Source organism: Pygocentrus nattereri, chromosome 18 (assembly GCF_015220715.1).
Source record: "Pygocentrus nattereri isolate fPygNat1 chromosome 18, fPygNat1.pri, whole genome shotgun sequence".
Lineage (NCBI taxonomy): Eukaryota > Metazoa > Chordata > Actinopteri > Characiformes > Serrasalmidae > Pygocentrus > Pygocentrus nattereri.
The window spans coordinates 29,086,372-29,107,249 of record NC_051228.1 but is presented as its reverse complement, the minus strand read 5'-3'; the positions used below and the strand labels follow the sequence as shown (position 1 = coordinate 29,107,249).

At 40.6% G+C, this 20,878-nt stretch overlaps 1 protein-coding gene across 3 annotated transcripts in view; it reads left to right on the top strand.

Annotated features, from left to right (window-relative positions):
* Nucleotides 1–20,878, top strand: part of LOC108427265 (roundabout homolog 1-like) — a 295,097-nt gene that overhangs the window by 94,313 nt on the left and 179,906 nt on the right. Inside the window, exon 1 of one of the 3 annotated variants that reach the window (XM_017697277.2) lies at nt 9,837–10,458. The exons of the other annotated variants lie outside the window; for them this stretch is intronic. Within the exon in view, the coding sequence (XP_017552766.1) occupies nt 10,395–10,458 (64 nt within the window). The 5' untranslated portion in view covers nt 9,837–10,394. Of the gene's footprint in view, nt 1–9,836; nt 10,459–20,878 lie in introns of those variants that run through there. 3 annotated transcript variants of the gene reach the window in all.

Genomic DNA, 20,878 nt, shown 5'->3' with positions numbered 1-20,878 from the left:
CATTTGAAAACTAAAGCGAGCAGGAAAACATCACATTTCTTTTTGAAATAGAGAAACAGAGTGGATAAAATTGCTACCACTCTTCACAACAGACAGATATTATGACCCTCCTTGATCCTCCAACCATCCATTTGTTTCATGCAGTAACTCTCTGTTAGTCATCAGCTCTTTCCACTTGACCCCCTGAACGTCTTTCCTTCCTCTGTGCGTGGGTGACAGACAGGCAATATAAACTCCTTCTTCCATTATCTGGAGCTGAATATGGCGCCTGTGTCATTGTGCTAATGCCATGAGTTACTGTATATTGTTGCTTTTGTAACAAAACCTTTTTCTGAAATGGTTACAGTAGCACTTTACCAAAGGGCTACACAAGCCTTTTATAACAACTGCCATAAACGTACATAACCAACTGTAAAGGTTTATTCCAGCAATCATTAAATGTCATGAAGGCAGCATTAATCAGTTTTGATGTTATTTTTCTAATATTCCAATGAGATTTTGTGTATTGATAAACATTTTTTCAACTAAAGTTAAAAAAAAATGTTTGTTGACATTCATAAAATGTTACATATTTCTTTTTCCATGGCAAACGTTGCCAGTCTTTTTAAAGCATTACATTTTTCACAAAAATTCTTTAGATATAAACATAAAAATTACATCATGTGGTAACAAGTATATTAATTAATTGTATTGTAACGTAATAAAATACTTTGATGATTCTTTCATTCAATTACTTGGTACTACATGAAGTCTTTTTTTTAGGTTAAACCGTTTTTTACAGTGAACTATGTGAATATTTCACAATGAATGAACCAATAAAATGACCCAAAACTACTTGCAGTAAAATCTTGTTACATTACCATATAGTGCAGTAAAGAACACTAAATTACAGTTTCAAAAGCATTTTGTTGAGATGCTATACCACCTCTCCTGCCTGTATTTAAGATGCATTCATTTGCCAAAATGTTATTGTTTGCAGCGTGTCCCTGAGCTCAGCACCGCTTTCCTCCTGCCAATGCTCTACTGTAACTCTGAGTGACACTCATGCCTCAGTAAGAGGAAAGCCAGGGTGAACAGATGCACTGACTGAGGGCCAGACAAGGACTGAACTGTAGCTGGCCAGAAAAAAAAGCTGCTTCACACCTCCAGGGCTTCTGTAAACAACAGAGCTGTGAGAATCCTACACTCTTAAGCCTATCACTATGATGACAAACCAGCAAAACATCAGGAAAGCGTGAACAGTTCTGAGTAGATGCACTTTGATTGAAAGTACATGTGTGTCAAATCTACAGACAGTAACACTCATATTCAGTTTCCAAACTGTATAAATGCACTGCTACTGTAGTCCTGGGGCTGCTGACAAACACAGGAAGTCAGTAGTCACCCAAACAGTTTCAATATATGCCAAAATCTTAATATATTTGCTATAGCAATGTCATTTCCTTCAGTGAAATGGCATGTATAGACCTTATTGACCTATTTAAGGTAAACTACATTATTATCTGCAGAATATACTGCTTTCTGTCACTATACTTCATTCAAACTCTAGGAAGCTGGAGTGTAGAAGGGAACCTTCAGAGAAGGCCTAATGATTTATGGGAAGTACAAATACATGTTTATAATGTTTAGTTCATATTTATTAAATAAAATCAACCTTTTATTTACATTTTGAAGTACCATAGCACTAGTCTTGTGTCAGTGCTAAATTTTGAATGGAAACAAACGGATTTAATTCTTACAAGTGAAAATCCAGAGGAACAAGCTGAGTGAAGTCCTAACATGTTAGATTAAGTAACAGCATAATTACAAAGTGAATCAACCAATCACATTTTGATTTTGAATAGGTGGGACCAATATCACAAGTAAAAAGTTCAGGCTAAGCCTTCTGGAAGACCTAGATACAAACAGCAACCTAATCAGTGAGTTATTAGAAACAAAAACTCCAGCTCTTTTCCAGGCCTCTCTACTCTACAAAGTAAACTATATGCTAAATGTCTCATTAGAAAACTCTCTTACAGTAAAATCATTTGATTTTTTACCAGACCATTACCTTATGGCACACAAATCGAATAATGATAAACCTATGAAAATGAGACGTGGCGTTATCTGCTAGTCCCTTTTTTTAGCTACAGTTTTTTTCCATTTATTTTTGTAGTTCATAGTAAGTCATATTGTGTTGTAAATCATATCGACTTGCCTGAGCGACCTGAAGTTTGAGCTAAGACCTAAACTGCAGTTTGAGCAGGATGAGAGAAGTTTTGGGCATGTATTTACAGAATTGATTTGGGTGACCATTGACATCCAGTGTTTGTTAGCAACATTAGCCTAGCAGTTCCAGTCTAAACTAAAGAAGCAAAATTTAGATGCCAAATGTGTCTTGGCTGCTCAACTACAATTGGGATTAGTGGAAAATCATGTAAAGTTGATTTTCTGTCAAACAGTTTTCTTAAGGCACACAGAATCAAAATTTTTGTTCCTCCAGTGATGATGTGATAAGCACAGCATTACACTCTTTTTCATTCTGGCAAGTGACACTGTAAAGGTTTGGCTTGTTTCTTGTGTGGTGATATGTTTTGTTTTTGCTGTGTACATTTTATTTGTGATGACTGAATCTGACTGAATTATAAATGTCAAATGGCCAGAGTTAAAGGGGGACGCTGTATTAGAATAGAATTCCCATAATTTCAGTATTATACAGCCGTTTACGTTCCAACACTGTAAAAAAAAAGGTATTATACAGGAAAACTGTATGGATTGACAGTCATAAAAACATGTTTCTGACATTTTGCAAACCGTTTTCTTGACCAAATATAACCTTTTATCATGTGGATTTATGGGTTGCTCTCATGCAAACCTCAGCCTCCATCTGTTGCTGTGTTGATCCCAGTGGTGGAGAGGCATTTCTTTGTGTGTGTGTGTGTGTGTGTGTGTGTGTGTGTGTGTGTGTGTATAATGTACAAGGATTATGTAAACTCAGCTGGGTGAATGTGTATCGCACCTGCTTGCCTGCTAGTGTGAGAATGTAAGATGTGTTAGATGTGTGTGTGTGTGTGTGTGTGTGTGTGTGTGTGTGTGTGTGTGAGAGAGAGAGAGAGAGAGAGAGAGAGAGAGAGAGAGAGAGGGGTCAGTCAGCCTGGGAGGCCACAGATCATATTTATCACATTAGCCATGCGGCCCTGTCTGTGTTTTGGCAGCTGAGTGCAAGGCGCTCAGTTTCAGTGTGTGTTTGGATAGATCATCAGGAATTCTGCTGGACCCCAGTGGTAGAATTCTCTATGCACTTCTGAGAATTCCCCCGACTGATTAACATCCATACTTTGAGCCTCTTTTTTGACTGCCGAACATTCAGAAAGAGTATTGAATTTACACGCAGTGGTGGCCATGTCATGCATAGTAAAATATTCTCACTTATAGGAAAGAAAAATGAAAAAAGAGATTTGTGAAAAAGTGTAGGTCCCTGGTCAAATGACGCTTTTGATTTTCTAAGTAAGAACAAATATACATCCTCTGCAGAGAACAGAATTATTGATCATTTTACTACACGATTACTGTTTAGTTGGTTAAAATAAATGAAGCAGTTTAAAAGTTATGGCACATATTTCATGTATTGTTTTTCACATATATTTAACTCAGCAAACACAACTGCTTCTCCAAGACAAAGAGATCAGATGGAAAGACAAAGAAGGCTTTTGCTAAAGTTTCCTGCTGCTCAGTGCATAATAACCAAATAATCTCACATCTCTCCTTATGTTTTAACAGAGGTCGCAATACAGTCACACATTGCAGAGATAATAAAGCTTATGTTTATCTGCAACTAAACTGATCTCTCATGTATCTCTCCTGTATATCATGTCTCCTTGATGTAAAATGATATTTCCCCTAAGGAATTTTAAGAGAATCAACATTATGTCATCAAAGAGCAAAGTTTGAGCAATTAAATGTTCCCATTTCCTGTATATCTAGTGCTAGTGCAGTGATATTTGTCATAAAAAGCACTTCTTCACCTAAAAAGTAGTCAGTCAGCTAAGACATGTTTAGTTTCTGAGGGTTGTTTCTTTAGATCTGCCCTGTAGCTACAAGGCTAACATAGATAGCATTGAATAGAAGCTCATCTTAGCATCCAATTAGTAGTGTGCAAACTGCATGCCTACTGTTACCATGTTAAGCATGTAAGCCGAGAAATGCCGCCTTCTATGCCTACATATGGCTTTGCGTCGAGCTTGTGATTGGTTGGTTCAAATGTAACCGCCAAAATGAAACCACAGATAGTATGTGAGGCCTTGGTATACTTTGAGCAAAGAAAAGCAGGCAAACTTTGTGCAAACCCACTTTGCTCAAAGTTTTCTGAGGCCTTAATGAGCTTTGCTGTACGCTGCTTTCTGATTAACAGGTATTGAGTGTGTTTATATGCACGTAACAATCCGATAACTGCAGAAAATCAGATTTTGTCATTTATCCAAACAATGAGTCAGACAGTAATGAGATGTCTGCTTTACAACTTAACAAAACTTAAACTTCATGCCAGGGCTTTTTAAAAAAAGAAATCACGCCACTTTACCTGAAAATATGCACATTCATCATCTAAAAGGTGAAGAATATTTAAATCCTTCATTTCGTCAAGCATGTAGTTGGTTTCAGCTTCGCTCCACCCCTAAGTGTTTTGCTGCCATCTCACTGCATCGGTGCTTGCTTATTTCCAGTACCGCCATGTGTTTTCACACATACGCAGATCAGAAATCTGAAATAAATCTAATTAAGAGTATACATGCGCTGAGAAATCTGATTAAGTTCAAATCCAGCTCTCTATTTATTAGATGTATTAATTGGATGTATAGACCTTACTCCAATCTAACAAATCTGAATATGTTGTTCACATGATCATTTAAATAATCAGATTATGATCTGATTATTGGTAGTGTTGATTGATAGTGCTTCCTCCTTAAACGTTGCATGTTTTGTTTTATGTCATGGATAAGTATTCTGAAAATCTGTATTCTAAATACTGCCTTTTTAACATGTAACAGGGATTGAATACAGATACTTCAGTTCTATATTCTGAACATATGTTTTAAGTATCTGTATTCAGTCTCATGTCTCAAGTCTTGCTTATGTGGTTTCTAACCCTGTAAGACACACTGTAATCTGTACAAAATGGACAAAAGTATATTGCATAGCTTAAAACAGTAGTAGCAGCTGTCTTTAAGTCTAGATTGTATCTGTTTGGTCAATTCTTATGTCATAAAGCATCAAAAACCACATAAGCCAAGCTATTTCAGATTACTTAACAACTAATCACAGTGTGAGGCAAGTTTGTGATGATTTAGGCACACAGATTGCATAATGCTAATTGGTAAGGTATTAGCTTCCATTATTTTTTAGCTACATTAGCCTTGTAGCAGAAGTGTAGGACTAAAGAATTAATGTTCAATCTCCAAATGCTTTGACAGTGATCAACTACTACTGGGATAAGAGGAAAGTTCTTTGACCAAAGGCTTGATGTCCTGTCTCTGTCCCTTTGACTTGAGAAACAGTTTAATAAGGACCTGGCTTGTCAGAACAGCTCTCTAGGGTAAATGTGTAGAAGGTGCTCCACAAGTTGTTATCCACAGAGCAGCAGGCTATCATGTGGACAGTCGGTGAAACATTACCATGACACACAGCTATTACAGAGGCAGCCGATACCTGAAAGCCTGGGAACGGGCCGCAGAGGAAAGGTAAGCTGTCGATAAGGCACATCACACTTGAGTTAGCACAGCTGCATTGCGTAGCACATGTGCGTTAGTGCTGTGATTTTTCTCTCTAATGGCCTGTTCTCTTTGCTTTTCGGTGCGAAGGAGTGAGTGTGTCTACAGGAAGGCTGCAATTCTGAGTCTGGGGGATTGTTGCGCGCATCCTCCACTGTCTGCCTTTTTGCTTTATGTCAGATGACAGAAGCAGCGCTGTCATAGAAATGGATGGAAGTGCTCTTGTAAGTTGCCATTAGGAGAGAGGGAAGGGGTAGAGGAAGAAGAAAGAGGAAGAAAAATGAAGAGCGTAGGAGAGGAATGAAGAGAGCGAGAAGTGTAAGGAGGAGAGACAGAGAGACTGAGTGACAGACACTCACAGGTAGAGACAGAGAGAGAGGTGTGTTAGTTTGAAAGCATACAGTTTCTTCAAAGCCTTTTGAGCGTACAGTTATTATGAAAGAGTGAAGGTGACTCAAACTCGAAAGAGGGTTTACAATGTTTAAAGCGATACTTCAGCAAAAGCTCAAATGTACACAATTTCGCTCTTACCCCAAATGTAATTGATCAGCTGAAATATATGTGGTGTCCGAAGTTGGTCAGGACCACCTGAAGTATTATATGGGTAGTGGATCGTTCTTAGAACTGCAGTGACACTGATGTGGTGGTGGTGTGTTTGTGTGTGCTGCGCTGGTACAAGTGGATTAGTGCTACTGGAGTTTTTAAACACTGTAAACTAGTTGGTTATCTGTTGCTGCACAGTTTGGATGGTCATTCTCTAGTCCTTCATCAGTGGTTACAGGACGCTGCCCACAGGACGCTGTTGGCTGGATATTTCTGTTGGCTGGCTATTCTCAGTCCAGCAGTGACCCTGAGGTGTTTAAAAACAAGTGCAACACGATAACACTCCACCACCACGTCAGTGTCACTGCGGTGCTGAGAATGTTCCACCACCCAAATAGCACCTGCTCTGTGGTGAAAAGATGTAAAAATTACTACAGTCTGTAATTGTAGAGCTACAAAGTGCACCTATATAATTATTTTAGCTAATAAAATAGACAAAGAGCATAGAAACCCGCCAAACCTGCCTGTTAACAACTAAATCAGTTTTTTTTTTTTTTACTACATCAGTAATATATCATCGCTGTCGCACAAAAACCTTGTATCTCCATTTGTGTTTCACTTTTTTGCATAGTTTGTAAACTCCATTATTTCCAAATATTTGGAAGATCAATATTTTACATTAACTTCTATTACAAATTCTCCTGTAAAGTTACCATTTTGGACAAATGAGCTTTTGTTCCGATAGCGATGATATATTTTAGTTAATTAACAGAACAAAGGGTCGGAGGCGATTGGACCTATTTTTTTGCTCTTTTTGTGTGAATATAATAGAATAAACTTAATTTATGAATTTATCCCGTTTGATATCAACAAACAAACTCTTCACAAGTTGGCTGTTTTTATGTTGAAAGGTGAAAAGCAGAAGGCTACAACACTGGCTGAGGTAACAGCATTTGGCTGTTTATCTAAAAGACTTCTGTTTGGTCTGTTTGGGTATGAATTTCAAGCCACATGTAAACTACTGTGGCTTCAGAAACATTGTGTGCAATTACATGCTTCATGTTTGACATATAAATTCGATCATAAATATGGAAAGAATTGTATTATGTTGCATAGTGAGCCTGACCATTTGAGGTAGGTTTATGATGATTTAGGTGTAAATGAAAAACATAATCTTGAAGTATATGATGAGTGAAGTATAATCTTCAGTTTATTGCTAGCTAAATAAGCCTCATAGCTCCAGTGCAACTACAGTCGCAGACTTCATGGGGAGGTCATGTCTTGGCTGATAGATTACTTTGAAGTAGAAATGTGTAAATGAGCTTTTTCACCAAACTAAAACCTTTAACTCCCCATTTCCAGCAGCTGTTCTAAGAGCTGAAGAGATGATGTGAGAGAGATGGAGAGATGAAGCTGGAGGGAAGGCAGAAGGCAAAGGATCATGGAATGTGCTGATGAGAGGTTTTTGCAACGGACCATGTTTGTGCTGTTTGTTTATGGCTCGTGCTGAGTTGCATTGCTTCCAGGCCTGGTTCGGTTTTGTACGCGAGCACTGGGCCCGGGTAGCCAGTAGCATTCATACAGGGCAATTAAAGGATTTGAGGCGGGAGCGGGAATTCAGCTATGCTCTTTCTCTCTCGGCAAGAGAACATTACACTGTCCAAGAAGCGGGGGGGAGGCCTGCAGGGTTGGCAGAGGTTGGCGATGGGCCGAATTACCCTTCGTTGCTTTTTCAAAAGCACTGAAAGAAAGTAGAGAAACATTGCTTTCTTCAGTGGAGCGGTCTCACTCCTCTCTCTCGGATGAGCGGGATATTGTATGTCATGCTGTGAGTTTAACATCAGTAAAAATCCTGTGCTCAGCAGCTCGTGCCAACAGGCCCCATAAACACAAGCTTTGATAAAGATTTTCCCCTGCACTAAACTGCTTTTGCAGAGATATAAAAGAGCAGATTAAATGGTTGTAAGTAACCTTTGGCTTGGAGAACAGTTTTTTCTCGGCCAACACGAGCTGAGTTTACAGTAAGCGTGGCATGCACATTTTCGACAAACACGCAGTTTGTGGAAAAAAACACCGCAGTAATAGGGTGTCCTGCTTGTAAAGCTGGATTAAGTGTGAATTAGGCCACATGTTTGAGATGTTTTACCATCAGCTATGCTGTATTTAACAATAAACATTTAATCGCACAGTGCCAGATTGTGTAAAAAAGATAGGGTTTCGGTGGGAAAATGTTGGTAGGCCTAACAAGCATGTTTGTAGCCCCCCAGAGCCAGAACAAAAAGGTCAGTAATGTTGTGCATGAGCCAGCAGAGGGCACACTCAACCCTGTCTGTGCTGAATAAAACAAACCCTGTAGGTGCCTCCCAAGCTACAGTCTGTCTGACCCAGTGGAGAAGAAATGAGGGAAGCTGTAGGCATGTCCGTTCATCTGTCTTAGAATGTTTAGTACACATCTAAATAGTCAGACTACTTTATAATGTTAAAATATGTGTTTTGGAAAGTGTGTTAAAATATGAAAAAAACAAAACGACTATTTTCACAAATGTCTCATAAGATAACTATGAGAAACACTGATATGCATGATGCATATTTCACTGCATTTAACACATCAAACTGAAGGCGCTCACTCTGTAAGGTATTTGAAGAGAGTCCTGCGCAGTTAGAAATGATTTGGCCCAGTGCGCCTCACTGCCATCTCATTGTCCAGTAGTAGTAAGTCAATGCAGCTGGACTTGTGGTGTAATTTCAATATTACCCCACAAGTACAATCACCTTCACATACAACTAGACAGTTCAATAACCTGGATGACTGAAGACCTTCAAGGCCATTGTTCCACTGTGAGATTTTTCTTTTCTCAGTGAGGTTAAAGGTTTACTTCTCTCGGCCGTCTCCTAAACTGAATGAGGCTTTTCTTTTCTTTATAACCCCAGTGTGCAGCCTTTATGTGACATATATATATTACTGGCCGCTTTATGTCAAAGGTTATGACAATATATAGCTCAGGAATAAATCTATCTTCAGTGTGGGGTTATGAACATCAGTGTTTATTCATTTCACTTATTAATAATTTTCTGTCAGTGTAAAAGTGGATTAAATAGCAATAAAGAGCTGAGCTGCCGTCAGAACGTCACTTTCAATGATGAAATAATCAGCTGCGGTGCAGTCTGGGGTTCTTTCTTTCAGTCTACCTACATTTCCTTTAGCACTTACAAAAGCCTGTCAATTGCAGTTTCTTTCTTTGTTTCTTCTACATTTAACAGTTGTAATAGCATATCAGTTGCAGATTCGTTTACTCAGTTTCTTTTCCTCTTTCTTTCTTCCACCTCTACTTTCTTCTTTCCTTATCTATCTCTTCCTTTTTCTTTCTTTCCTCTTTCTGTTCAGTGTCACCATTCTCTCTCCTTTTCTCTCCCCCTCTCTCTCACACACTGCCGGCACTGCGTGCACGCGCTCCTAGAGGCTAAGATAGTGAGCAGGAGTAAAAGCCTGAGTGCTGCTGGGGGGATTTGAATGAAAACGAAGTGAAGGGTCGCTCAGAAACACGCACACGCGCACACGCGCACACAGCCTCCACAACCTAGCGATGCTGCACGTGGAGTCTTTCTGTTCCACAGTCAGCGAGCCGCAGTTTCTCCGCTAACTTACACGCCATCGTTCGGTCGCGCAGCAGCAGACCCACACACCCGCGCACACACACGCACGCACGCACGCGCGCGCCGTGGACTCGGCCGGGCGGAGTTTCTGTGGGACTTTCAGCTCGTCCTGCATCGGTACCAAACTGCGCTCGGGGCGGCTGAACCCCGGAATGGAGCCCCTGCGCTTTTGAGGGACAAAACCATTTTCCCCGGACAAATCAGGAGAGCGGAGCAGCTGACCAAAGCTCCGGCGAATATTTGGTCACTTCCAGAAACTTTTTTTTTTCCCGCAGAGCATCATGAGAACCGCTCTACGTTTCTCCAACCGTTTCGGAACTTAAAGCAGATCAGTTAGCAGAAAACCGAAGACAAGAAAAGTACCGTTTGGTGTGGATAGTGAGATTATGCCACATTTCCAGCAGGACTGCACGCGCTTCGAGGAATTCTAAAAACACCTCCAGGAAAGTGGGAATGATGCCACACTCAATGGGAATGTTATTTTTCCTTTTACTCGGATTACTACACACAAGTGCAGGTAAACGGACTTCACTCCTGTCTCCAGTTATTTTACTGTGGTGTGAGAGGAATCTGCGTGTAAAAGAGTGGACAGACTGACCCTCAGCATACAGAGGGATAAATCCAACAGTTAGGCTGAAGAGAGGTGTTAATACATTTACACTGCAAAGGTGTTACCACAATTCATGGAGGCTCGGTCAGGAAGCTGTGGGCTTGAATAATGCATTTAAATGGCCTCATCAGTCGTTACTGGTCAGTCAGTTAGCTCATCTCATTTTAAATATGAAAGCTTCAGTAATCTCTCACATAAGGGGATTATCCTATGTAAATGTAATCTGACTTTATTGATTAGTGATACCAAGGGGAGTGGTCACATGGCTGTACATCAATCAATAAAAGTCCACCAATACAAAGAAAACTATATAAAATGATATAAATGTATGCTGCCAGAAGAGAAGCTCATATCTTCACTTTTTCAGTTTTTGGTGTGGTTTGAAAATGTCTGTTCCCCCTTACATTGTTAATGTTTTATGATGAAAGGACCAAAAGAAATGATCCTGGATTACTTGAAAAGACATCCGGTTACATTAACATTAAAAGTGAAGTATGTTTTTTTCTTTCTCCTGTAAAGTTATCGATTTAAATATTTTGAAAATACAAGGATTTATATACATCTACCTACATACATACGTACATAGATGGGTGATGTGTTCAAGGTGTTTCTTGCCTTCTGCCCAGTGAGCACTGGGATAGGCTTCAGCACCCCCCATGACCCAGGAGGATAAGTCGCTTGGACGATGAGTGATAGTATATGACATGCTAGTCATGATAAAATGAAATAGCATGCCATAGTACAGTTTGATATAATACAGTATGTTGTGTTGTTACATCCCATACACAAAAACAATCAACTTGTACATTTTAATGGAACAATTTTTTATACATATTTGAAAAAATCTTTTACACAAATGTCCGTTATAAATGTAAACGTTTCTTTCTTCCTCTTTAGACTTAATATTTTGGATATACAGTTTTTTGTTCTGACAGTAATATTGTATTCATTCAATCTACCTTCACATTCACTTGAATCAGTGTCTGTGTTTGCTATGTGTGTGTTGATACCAAAGCCTACTTGTTGTGTCACTTGATAACTCTCAGAAGTCACACCTCGACCCTTTATGAGTCACAGCTTTGTGTCATTATAAATCCGGGTGTGAAACCAAGCAGAAGGTGAACAGTGTTGACGCTGTATTTATTTATAACTGTCCTGCTTCGGCTCAAGAATGCTGAACTGTACATGTAAACATTTCGTTTAATTGGTGTTGGATTCCTGGTTGTTCAGTTTCAGTTAAAGCTCAGACAAGGGGCATGAAAAGCCAGTGATACTATAGCCAGTTTGGGCCTCTGTGCATGGCTGAGTAGGCTTGTTTTGAAGCAGGTTAACAACAGCAATGCAGTGCTGATAATGAACTGCTGTGTACAGTTGGACAGTGGGACATCATGACTAGAATGCAAGCACACACACACACACACAAGCCACAAGGGAAGCTATGCTGCACTCTGGTCTCATCTGGTCGTGTGAAAATGCCTTAATGAGGTACTGCACTGCGTGGAGGCAATGTCTGATTTCAGCACAGCGAGTGCATTAACACGTTGAGGAAAAGCTCAACATGTTTCAGGGGCACCTGCGGAGACCAGCAGGATCTGTAGGATGAGCTCTGTGTGTGTGTGTGTCCTGGTGCTTATCAGTCCTCCAGATTACAGAGACGAGCGTTTTGAATGGCCTCGTAATGGCAAGAAGCCCCGCATTCCTTCCCTTCTAAAGAGCCTGTTGGTTTACCAAAACAGATTGTTCAGGTGGACCTCTCCAGAGTTCTTCGGCATCTCCGTGGCTGTTTTCTCTTCCTCCATTGTAGGAGAATTCAAAGCATCTCCTTCATCTATCCGACAGCAGCACAATAGCAGGACAGATGGGCCTCAGGTAGTGCTCTGAAGACCTGTGCAGGTGTGGAGATTCCTGGAGAACAACCAGCAGAATGCATTTGTGTGAACAACCATCCAAAAAAGACCCTAAAAAGCACCAAAAGGCTTGCGCAGCACTGACTTGCTGAGTTGAAGAAACCAAGCAAAGCCAGTGAAATAGTTTGTTCCCCCACAAACAGCTATTATTCATTTCATGTGAAAGAATCAGTAGTGGTTCCTCCAGGCTTTACCCAAATTAGCGATTAGCATACTGCTTTGACCAGGATTCTTCTGTCTGGCAGAAATGTGCGCTGCATTTTCTGGCTTTTTTGAAAGGGTACACAAAGAAAATAGCTTCTGACATGATGGAGATGCAAGGAAAGCCACATAGTTGGCCTCCGGGATGGTGACACTGGGTTTTGGAAGAGAAGCCTTCAGAAGGGAACGTGGCATTTCGGAGACAGAGTTCCTTGGCCAGTCCATTAGTGGAGATGATGGGAGCCATGTGGCCTGCTGGGATTGCTGAATAAGGTTCTAGTGGCTTGGAGCTCACTGCCTGACTCCACAGGCCTGGCATAGGTGCGCAACATTAATGCCTAGTTACCTTGAGTCTCTCCGCAACATGATCTCAGCTCAGTGTTGTTGGTTTGATCACTGACTGGATAACGGACAGATTTAGGATAGATTTTTATCCGCCCCGGAGGTACCGGGCAGCCATGTTATTTTGGGTGTTGTTGGAAAGCCAGCACTTCTATTAGATTTAGAGGCACAGGATTTTCTGTGGAAAGACTGGTTGTCTCACTCATGGTTTCTTCTTGGAAGGGAAAAAAACAGGAAGGGTGAAGCCAAAACTGCTTTTCTCCTCTCTATTTTTCTCTGAACAAGCAAGAAAAAGAGAGAAAAGAAAAGAGCTGAGTATTTCTAGTCACCCCACAGAGTGCCTCCACTGCGCTCTAAGGCCGAAGCTGTTTCTTATTCATTGAGTCGGCCGAAATGATCCTGTTTGGTTAAAGGGAAATGCATGCATTTCAAGCTAAATGTAGCATTGAGCCATTCTTCTCTGTCGTTTCGACGTTGCCAGAGATGATTTTGGCACGGCTTAGCCTCGGTTACACTGTAATGGTTTTAAAAGCAGTTTGCTATCCCCTCTCACATTTCTGCTTGCGTGATTTGTGCGCTGACGTTTGAACCGCGTTCGCCGTGTTTTCTCTGCAGGGTTGAACTTGGGGTGACGTCTTGGAAAGGCGACATTCGTGCTGTTACAAAACCTCAACTAACAGATGTGTCCTTTTAACACTGCACATTTCAGACTCTGTTCTGTTAGTTAAGGCTTTGCAAAGCTCCAGACATTCTTTTGGTTCACCTGCAGAATTGATAAACGACTGCTAAGTAATGTGCTAAGATAGGGTGGTTGTCAGCTACGTCGGGCTAATCGCTTCTAAAGCCTAATGTTCAGTGAGTCATTATATGAGTGATTTTATCGCTGAGTGAGCAAGAACTTGGATTTGCAATAAACCCTCCTTCGTCATGGCACTTGATCATTAACCTATCTTTTTCACACGTTTCTCAGCTTTTATTGACTTGTAAAGCTTTACTTCATAGCACTTTTGCAGAGAAGCAAAGTGATTATAAAGTCAGGGGTGTGGTGTGCCCTGGCTTCCACTACAGCTCTGTGCAAAAGCAGAGTTCAACACTCATTTATTCATTTTCCAGTTAAAATGTCCTTTAAATACAAGTTACTTATGTTTATCATTTGGAAATTACACAGAAGCATTAACAACCACATATAATATTACATATTCAGTATATAAGTGTGCCCAGACTTTACCTTTATTACAGCTTTCAGTCTTCTCAGGAGACTTGCTTTCAGTGTTTTAAAGAAATCTGCAGGGATATTTCTCCACACCTCTGACGCTCAGTCTTAGAAGTTGGTTGCATTTACTGCTTCTCACAATCCAAGTAAACACAAACACATTCAGCAATACTAAGGTTTGGACACTTGGGTGGTCAGTCCATGGTTCTGAGAACACCAGCAGCTTTTTTTGCAGATTTTGTGTCTGTTAGCTTTTCTCAGTGAGGGCTTCTTGACAGCTACACATCCTTTCAGACTCACATTGTTGTCTGTTCACAATGGAAGGATGGACAGAAACACCTGTGATTTTCTTGTCTCTCTTAAAGAGGAAAGCTTTGCTCTTTAATTTCTGCTTATTTAAAAGTGACAGTGACAGTGGTCTTCTAGGTGATGATCTTACCTGGCATGGTTGGATGGGAGTAGCATTTTGTCTAGTTTTGGAATGTCCTGTACTTTTATTTATCATCCTTTGGAAAATGCGATAGCTCCTGCCCCCAAACCCAACCACCTCTTTGGTGTTCTTCTCTTTAGTGCTCCAGATTGTTGGTGATTTAATAAAACTTTAGATAAAAAAAAAAAAGAAAATAACTTTTTTTCTTATTTACCCCCCCCCCCAAATAAAATAAATAAATAAATAAGAGGTGTGAACTAGCTCAAAACTCATGGATTTAGAGAATTGCTACATCCTATAATTTACCTGTTAGATCACAGCTCATGTAATGATCAGTATTCATTTATTTCCCCATTGTTTATTCTCCCTCACTCTCTTTTATAAGGAAACCCATGGCTCTTATCTGAACTTAACCAGCGAAAAGGGCTTATTTGTATTTTTCGCTCACATGGCGAGTTGTTTGCTGAAGGTGTGCACTGGAGCATACTGGCGTGTGTAATGGGCTGTATGTGTGCATGTGTGTTTGTACGTATTTGCATGCGCTGTCAGAGCTGTGCGGAAGACATTCTGATGGGTTTCCTTGTTTATATCCTGCCTTCCTGTTGTGTTTACTAAGCCGAGAGACCAAACAGGCACACTTGAGGGCACACTTACATTGTTTGTACCTTGATGAATGAGAAATGTACCTGCACAGAACCTTTGTTTCTGACTGTGCAGTAATAAAACAGATGGTTTTATTTTGAGGTTGAAAAATGATCATGTAAAAATAAAAAATGTACATAAACCACACTAAACACTATAAGTGGAGGGGAAAATCTAATATGAATGTAAAACATGGGTCCAATAAGTTATTCTATGATTAAGTGTAAGTGGAATGTGTAGCAGATCTCTAATTATAGCCCTAGACGTTTAAGGGTTAACACTTTGGGAAAGGATTCTAATTGAATCAGCAGCACTGAGTCCTTAAATCACTTAATTTGTGAATCTTTAGCTCCAAGACTAGTCAGCAGTTACGAGTCTAGCTGGTCATTTTGCTTACCTTTCCTTCTAGTTCATCTGGTCTCAGAGGTTTGAATGAATCTTGCTCTATTTCTGCTTATCACTTGTCCCAGCCTCACTCTGGGCACGGCAGGGCCTGGACTGAACTCTGCAGAATCTTTCTTTACGTTTTCTCGTAGGTCAGAATGACCCCAAAATAAAAAAAATTCCTCCAATATTGGTGCAGTTCTGTGCTGCTCCATTGATCCGAATCGGAGGGCTCATCACATAACCAGCAGGCGAGAAGCTAAAGCTCCGCTCAGGCCTGACGCAGAGGAAACGGACTGGATTAAACTCGCTAGGAGCTGTTTGTTTGGTTATTTCCTGAGTGTTAGAGCTCCAGCCGGGCCGTGTCTCACAGCTGAGAGAGAGAGAGAGTAGAAAAGAGAGAGGGTTGGTTCATTCAGTAAGGAGGTCAGTCAGTTTGGGTTGACTGGATCTCTAAACAAACACTTTTTCAGTAGAGTAGTTTGTCCGTGGTTTAAAAGTTGAAAGGTCCCATGCGTCCGGCCATGCGGTGTCTGTTTACTCTGGGTTTGTGGCCAATGTTGGTCTCAGTTTTGTCCAGTTTTAAGCGAGTGTTTGCATGTGTGTGGGTTTATATTTGCGTGTGTGTGCTTGCGAGGAAAGGCAGCTGTTGGTTAAAGGGACATTCCGGCCAAACTGTGCTAACATGCCTAATGATGCAGAGGAAGTTGTGTTACCAGTTAGCATAACTTCATGCCAAATGGCAGCATTAACGCCTTTATAGCCCAAGCAGGTGTGGTTTATTCATACATCAATAAATTTGTTCAAACACGTGTGTAACTGATGATATCTTGCAGACTGTGAAAGTGCTATATTATTTTACAGCCACTGTCATTTTTTTGCAAATATTTGCAGGCAACATGAACTCACTCAACCAGTCACTGTTTTTATTGGCTTTGGCGGAGTGATGGCCAAGATGATCAATCGGCTGTGTCCCAGCAAATAGGGCCTTTTGACAAACATGTAACTAGGATTAGTTTGTCCTCTGTATTGTGTAGTGCTAGCATCTCCAAAATCAGTTTGAGTTAAAGAGTGAAAAAAACAAGTTATATGTAAAAGTAGGACTGGGTGACATGGCAAAAATATAACATCATGGTACTTCAAGAAGTTTTCACGATGATATATTGATATTTTTTCTGATAAGTTGGAACAGCAAAGTAGTGCCACATTTAAAAAAAAACTATCAGAAACTATGAATGCACTTATTTGTTTTCAACATTTCATGTTGTGCTACATCCAGTTAAACAGAACTGTTTATGCTGTCTTTGTAATGAAACATCCTGCTGGAAAGTGTTTATTAATACTAATGAGATTTACAATATATGCAGAAAAGCATGTTGTGATAAATCATCACATAATTTATCATGATAACTTGATAATACTGATCTGTGTAAAAGGACTCATAAAGTTGTGTCTCCTGAATGAGGCAGTGAAAGTTTCTGTATTTTTTCCTTGTTCTTAAAATGGAGAGTAGCCTACCCAATGTCACCTTTGGATCAAATGATATCACCCTTGAAGAAATACTGCCTGTTTGTTTGGTAACAGGGTGTCATGGTAGATATCATGATGAGTAAGGTCTTACTGGTAATGGCAACATCTTACTGTAATATTACTGAACACAATATGCTTACAACTCATGTTAGCATATGACATCTGCCATGGCATGTAGATGGTATAGCTATGTCAATGTTATGTTGAAGGTTTCACGTTACCATTTGTTTGTTCCCCAAAACTCGCAGCGCTCACTTTCAAATATGCCATTAATGTGCATCATGTTTGGTGTTTAACAGCCTTTAGCTTGATTTGGTGTTAATATCTATAATATCTACGCAACAGTTAGGTTCTCCTTAAATGCTAAGAACGTCATGGCAAAGATACAGCGTTATAGATGTATTATAGATAGTACATCATCAATATGATGTCATACAGTGCTAGAATAAGTCCAAGAAGATGAAGTGCAAAAAACAGATCTGCTGAGAATATCTACCAGATGGAGTCTCAAAGTGGTCTGCAGTTAGAAAGTCAGCCTGTGTGAAGCATCTCTTGGGACGGCTCCAGCGGTTGGAAGCAGCATAGTTCTCACATGAGACTTATGATCCGATAATCCTTCTTCCCGCTGCCAGGCCTCTACCTGCCAGAAACATGGATTCTAACTTGGAGGAATTGACAGAAACTTGTTCATCTTTTAAGCTGCCCTGTCTGACGTCTGCCCCAGGGTTCTATTGTGAGAGAGTGATTGCACACTATAAATGTGGATGACGCAAACCCCACCACCCTTTCTAGGTCTTTGACTCCCTGCTGATCTAATTCTGCTAATTGAGATGGATCCCTTAGTCTTGCAGTATTTGCTTACCATTTTCAGCAGAGCTTCAAATGTAGTGTGAGCTTATAGTAATGTGTAGTAATATGTTTCACCAGCTTGATTGTATGTATGGCGATGTGTTATCAACAGCAGCTTACTCTCACAAACACATGCCAACATGCCATCAGTCTCTCGGCTCAACCTGACCAGGTGGGAGTAGCTAAAAACAAATTTTGACAGATTGCACCATAACTGGTCATAATTAATTTTGCAGTCCCCCCTCGTCCCCTCCCTTCGGTCCTGGGAGGCTCCTGACAGCCAGCGTGACACGGCACAGCAGGCTCAACAGGGCCAGTTAATGACCAGGCTTTCCAGGTCTCGCTCAGCACCACCCCCACAGCGCTAATATTGTTTCACTGGGGATGGATGGCCATGGCGCACACATACATATGCTGCAGCATTGGGGGGAGAATTTTAAGGTGGGTGTGTTTATGTGGCTGTAGGCCAGGAGGGCCAAGCTACATCAACTCAAAGGTCAGGCCTAAAATGTCAGAGACTAGAAGGATCAAAGGTCACAGATACCCATTTAGCTCTGTGTAAACCTTTGCGCCAGCTTCAGGGTGCCTATCGATTGATGAGGTGAAACCACGATCGATCACTTGCAGGTACGCTGGCATGTGTGTTGGTGTGTCTGCTCATCCAGAAATTTACCAGAAATCCTGAATGTACTCTTGCTCCTGCGAACATACAGCGCTTCCAGTCAAAATGGCCATTAAATAGAAGTGCTTCATTTTTCAACGAAAAACAAAGCAGAAAACATATATTTAACAGACAGTTACTCAAATGTCTCAACGACTAAATGTATCACATTTTGCAGTATTTTGTGTGTCCATTCTTTGCCTTTATTGCAGCCTCTTTTCTGCAGCATTCTTTTCAGGAGACTTGCTTTCTGCATTTTTTCACTCCTCTAAAGTTCCCAGAAGTTGTATTTTCTGATTCTCGTAATCCAAATAACCCTAAAAATTACTTTGTTTGATTCGCAAATTTTCTTCTTTTTGGTCTATTTCTTTTTCTCAGTAAGGTTTTCTTGACAGCTGCACATCCTTTCAGACTCATAGTGTTGGGTTGTCTTCTCACAGTAGAAGGATGGACAGAAACACCTGTGGATTTATTTAGATCTGAAGTAAGAGTTGTGCTTGACATTCTCCTCTCTTTCAAAGATGAAAGCGTTCAGCACTGTTTATCTGATGCTGACCGTTTCGGTGGTCTTTCAGGTCTTGCATGGTTGCTACGAGTCCCATTTTCTCTTTGTTTTTCAGTGATTTTTTTGAACTCTTGGAAATTCCTTTTTTATTATTTTATTACTTTCCTCTTACTTGTGCAAGTAGATAATCTTATAGCTGACCTCTTTAGAAATTAATAGCTTGCACATAATGTAAAACATTAAAGAAGGAAATTAAAGAAGGATGGTCTCTGACTTATGCACAGCACTGTAAATAGGGCTTGGGCATAAGCCTGCTCATTTCCCCTTGTTCTTGGACAGATTCGTACACACATACGTGCACACACACTTTAGTGATTAAGCTGGTACTTTAATTAAAGCTGGGATTAAGGAGAATCAGGATGTGTGAAACATCTTAAACTTGTTAGGGAGAGAGGGAGGAGAAATCTGCTTTATCCCCACGTCCCGAGTTCACTCCCTCTCTCTCTTCCTCTAGCTCTCTCCCTTTTTCTATCACTCTCTTTCTCGCTCTCCCCCCACTCCCCTTTGCTTCACTCAGTCATTAGTGACAGTCCAGATAAACATTTCAAAGCTTAAAGGCAAGATTGAACCCTAATGAACAGCTTTCCCATGAGTGACTCTGTCCTCTTAGAAGAGCCTGAAATGAAGTTAATTTGCCTTAATATGCTGATCTATTATTAGTGGCTTGCTGTAAGTCTTCAGGCTGGGATCCAGTGATAAGCGTGTGTAATGAGTGAATCTGAAGGCTCCACTAGATCAGATAATTACGTGGAATGGAAAGTCACTCATCCTGTCCCTCCACTTTGATGGTAAACCTGGGAAGAATGCAGTACGCCTTTTAGAACCTCTAGGAAGGGATGGAGAGACAAAGGGGATGAGATGAAAACAGGAGAACGTTCTTCCATGCGGAAATCAAATTAAGGTGCACTTTGGTCCAGGCTTACTGTCTGGAAGATGCAGCTAAGTCGTGGAGATGGGGAGGGAAGCATGCTGCTTTTAAACTCTTTAGGCTGGGGAAAGGGGCGGAGGCTTTTTACTTTTTTGTGTTGCACTCACTGTATATTTCAACATAATCCATCCCAGATGGTTGTCTCTCCTTAATAGGAAACCACACAGTTGATATCACCGTGTATAGCTTCCATGTGTTAATAGAAAACCGACTTCCCTTTTCCATTTGTTTGTGTAAAATTGTCTAGGGACTTGCTGAATTTGAAAGAAGGAGTCAACGTCTTTTATTTCTTGATTACGACGCATTGAAGACTCCCGGTAATTGTCCCAATTAAATGCGCATTTGCACACTTAGACAAAAAAGATTACTTCCCTTTCCTTATTTTCTTGCTTCCATACCAGTTGTTGCAACTGTCTAATTGGGATCATTAGGAGGATTGTAAATGACTCAGCATCCACAATGACCTAGTTTTCTGTCTTTCTGTGCAGCCACGGCAGCGGTTGTTCATCTTGCTTCTGTACACTTTGACTTGGCCGTGTGAAAGAGACGAGCTGATCGGGCCATGAGTTTTCCAGTGCTGCAGATAATGTGCTGTCTCTTTACCAGATGCAAGGACGATAGATCTGGCAGCTTAGACAAACATCCAGAAAGAGAAATATGTCCAGCTGCAGAGAC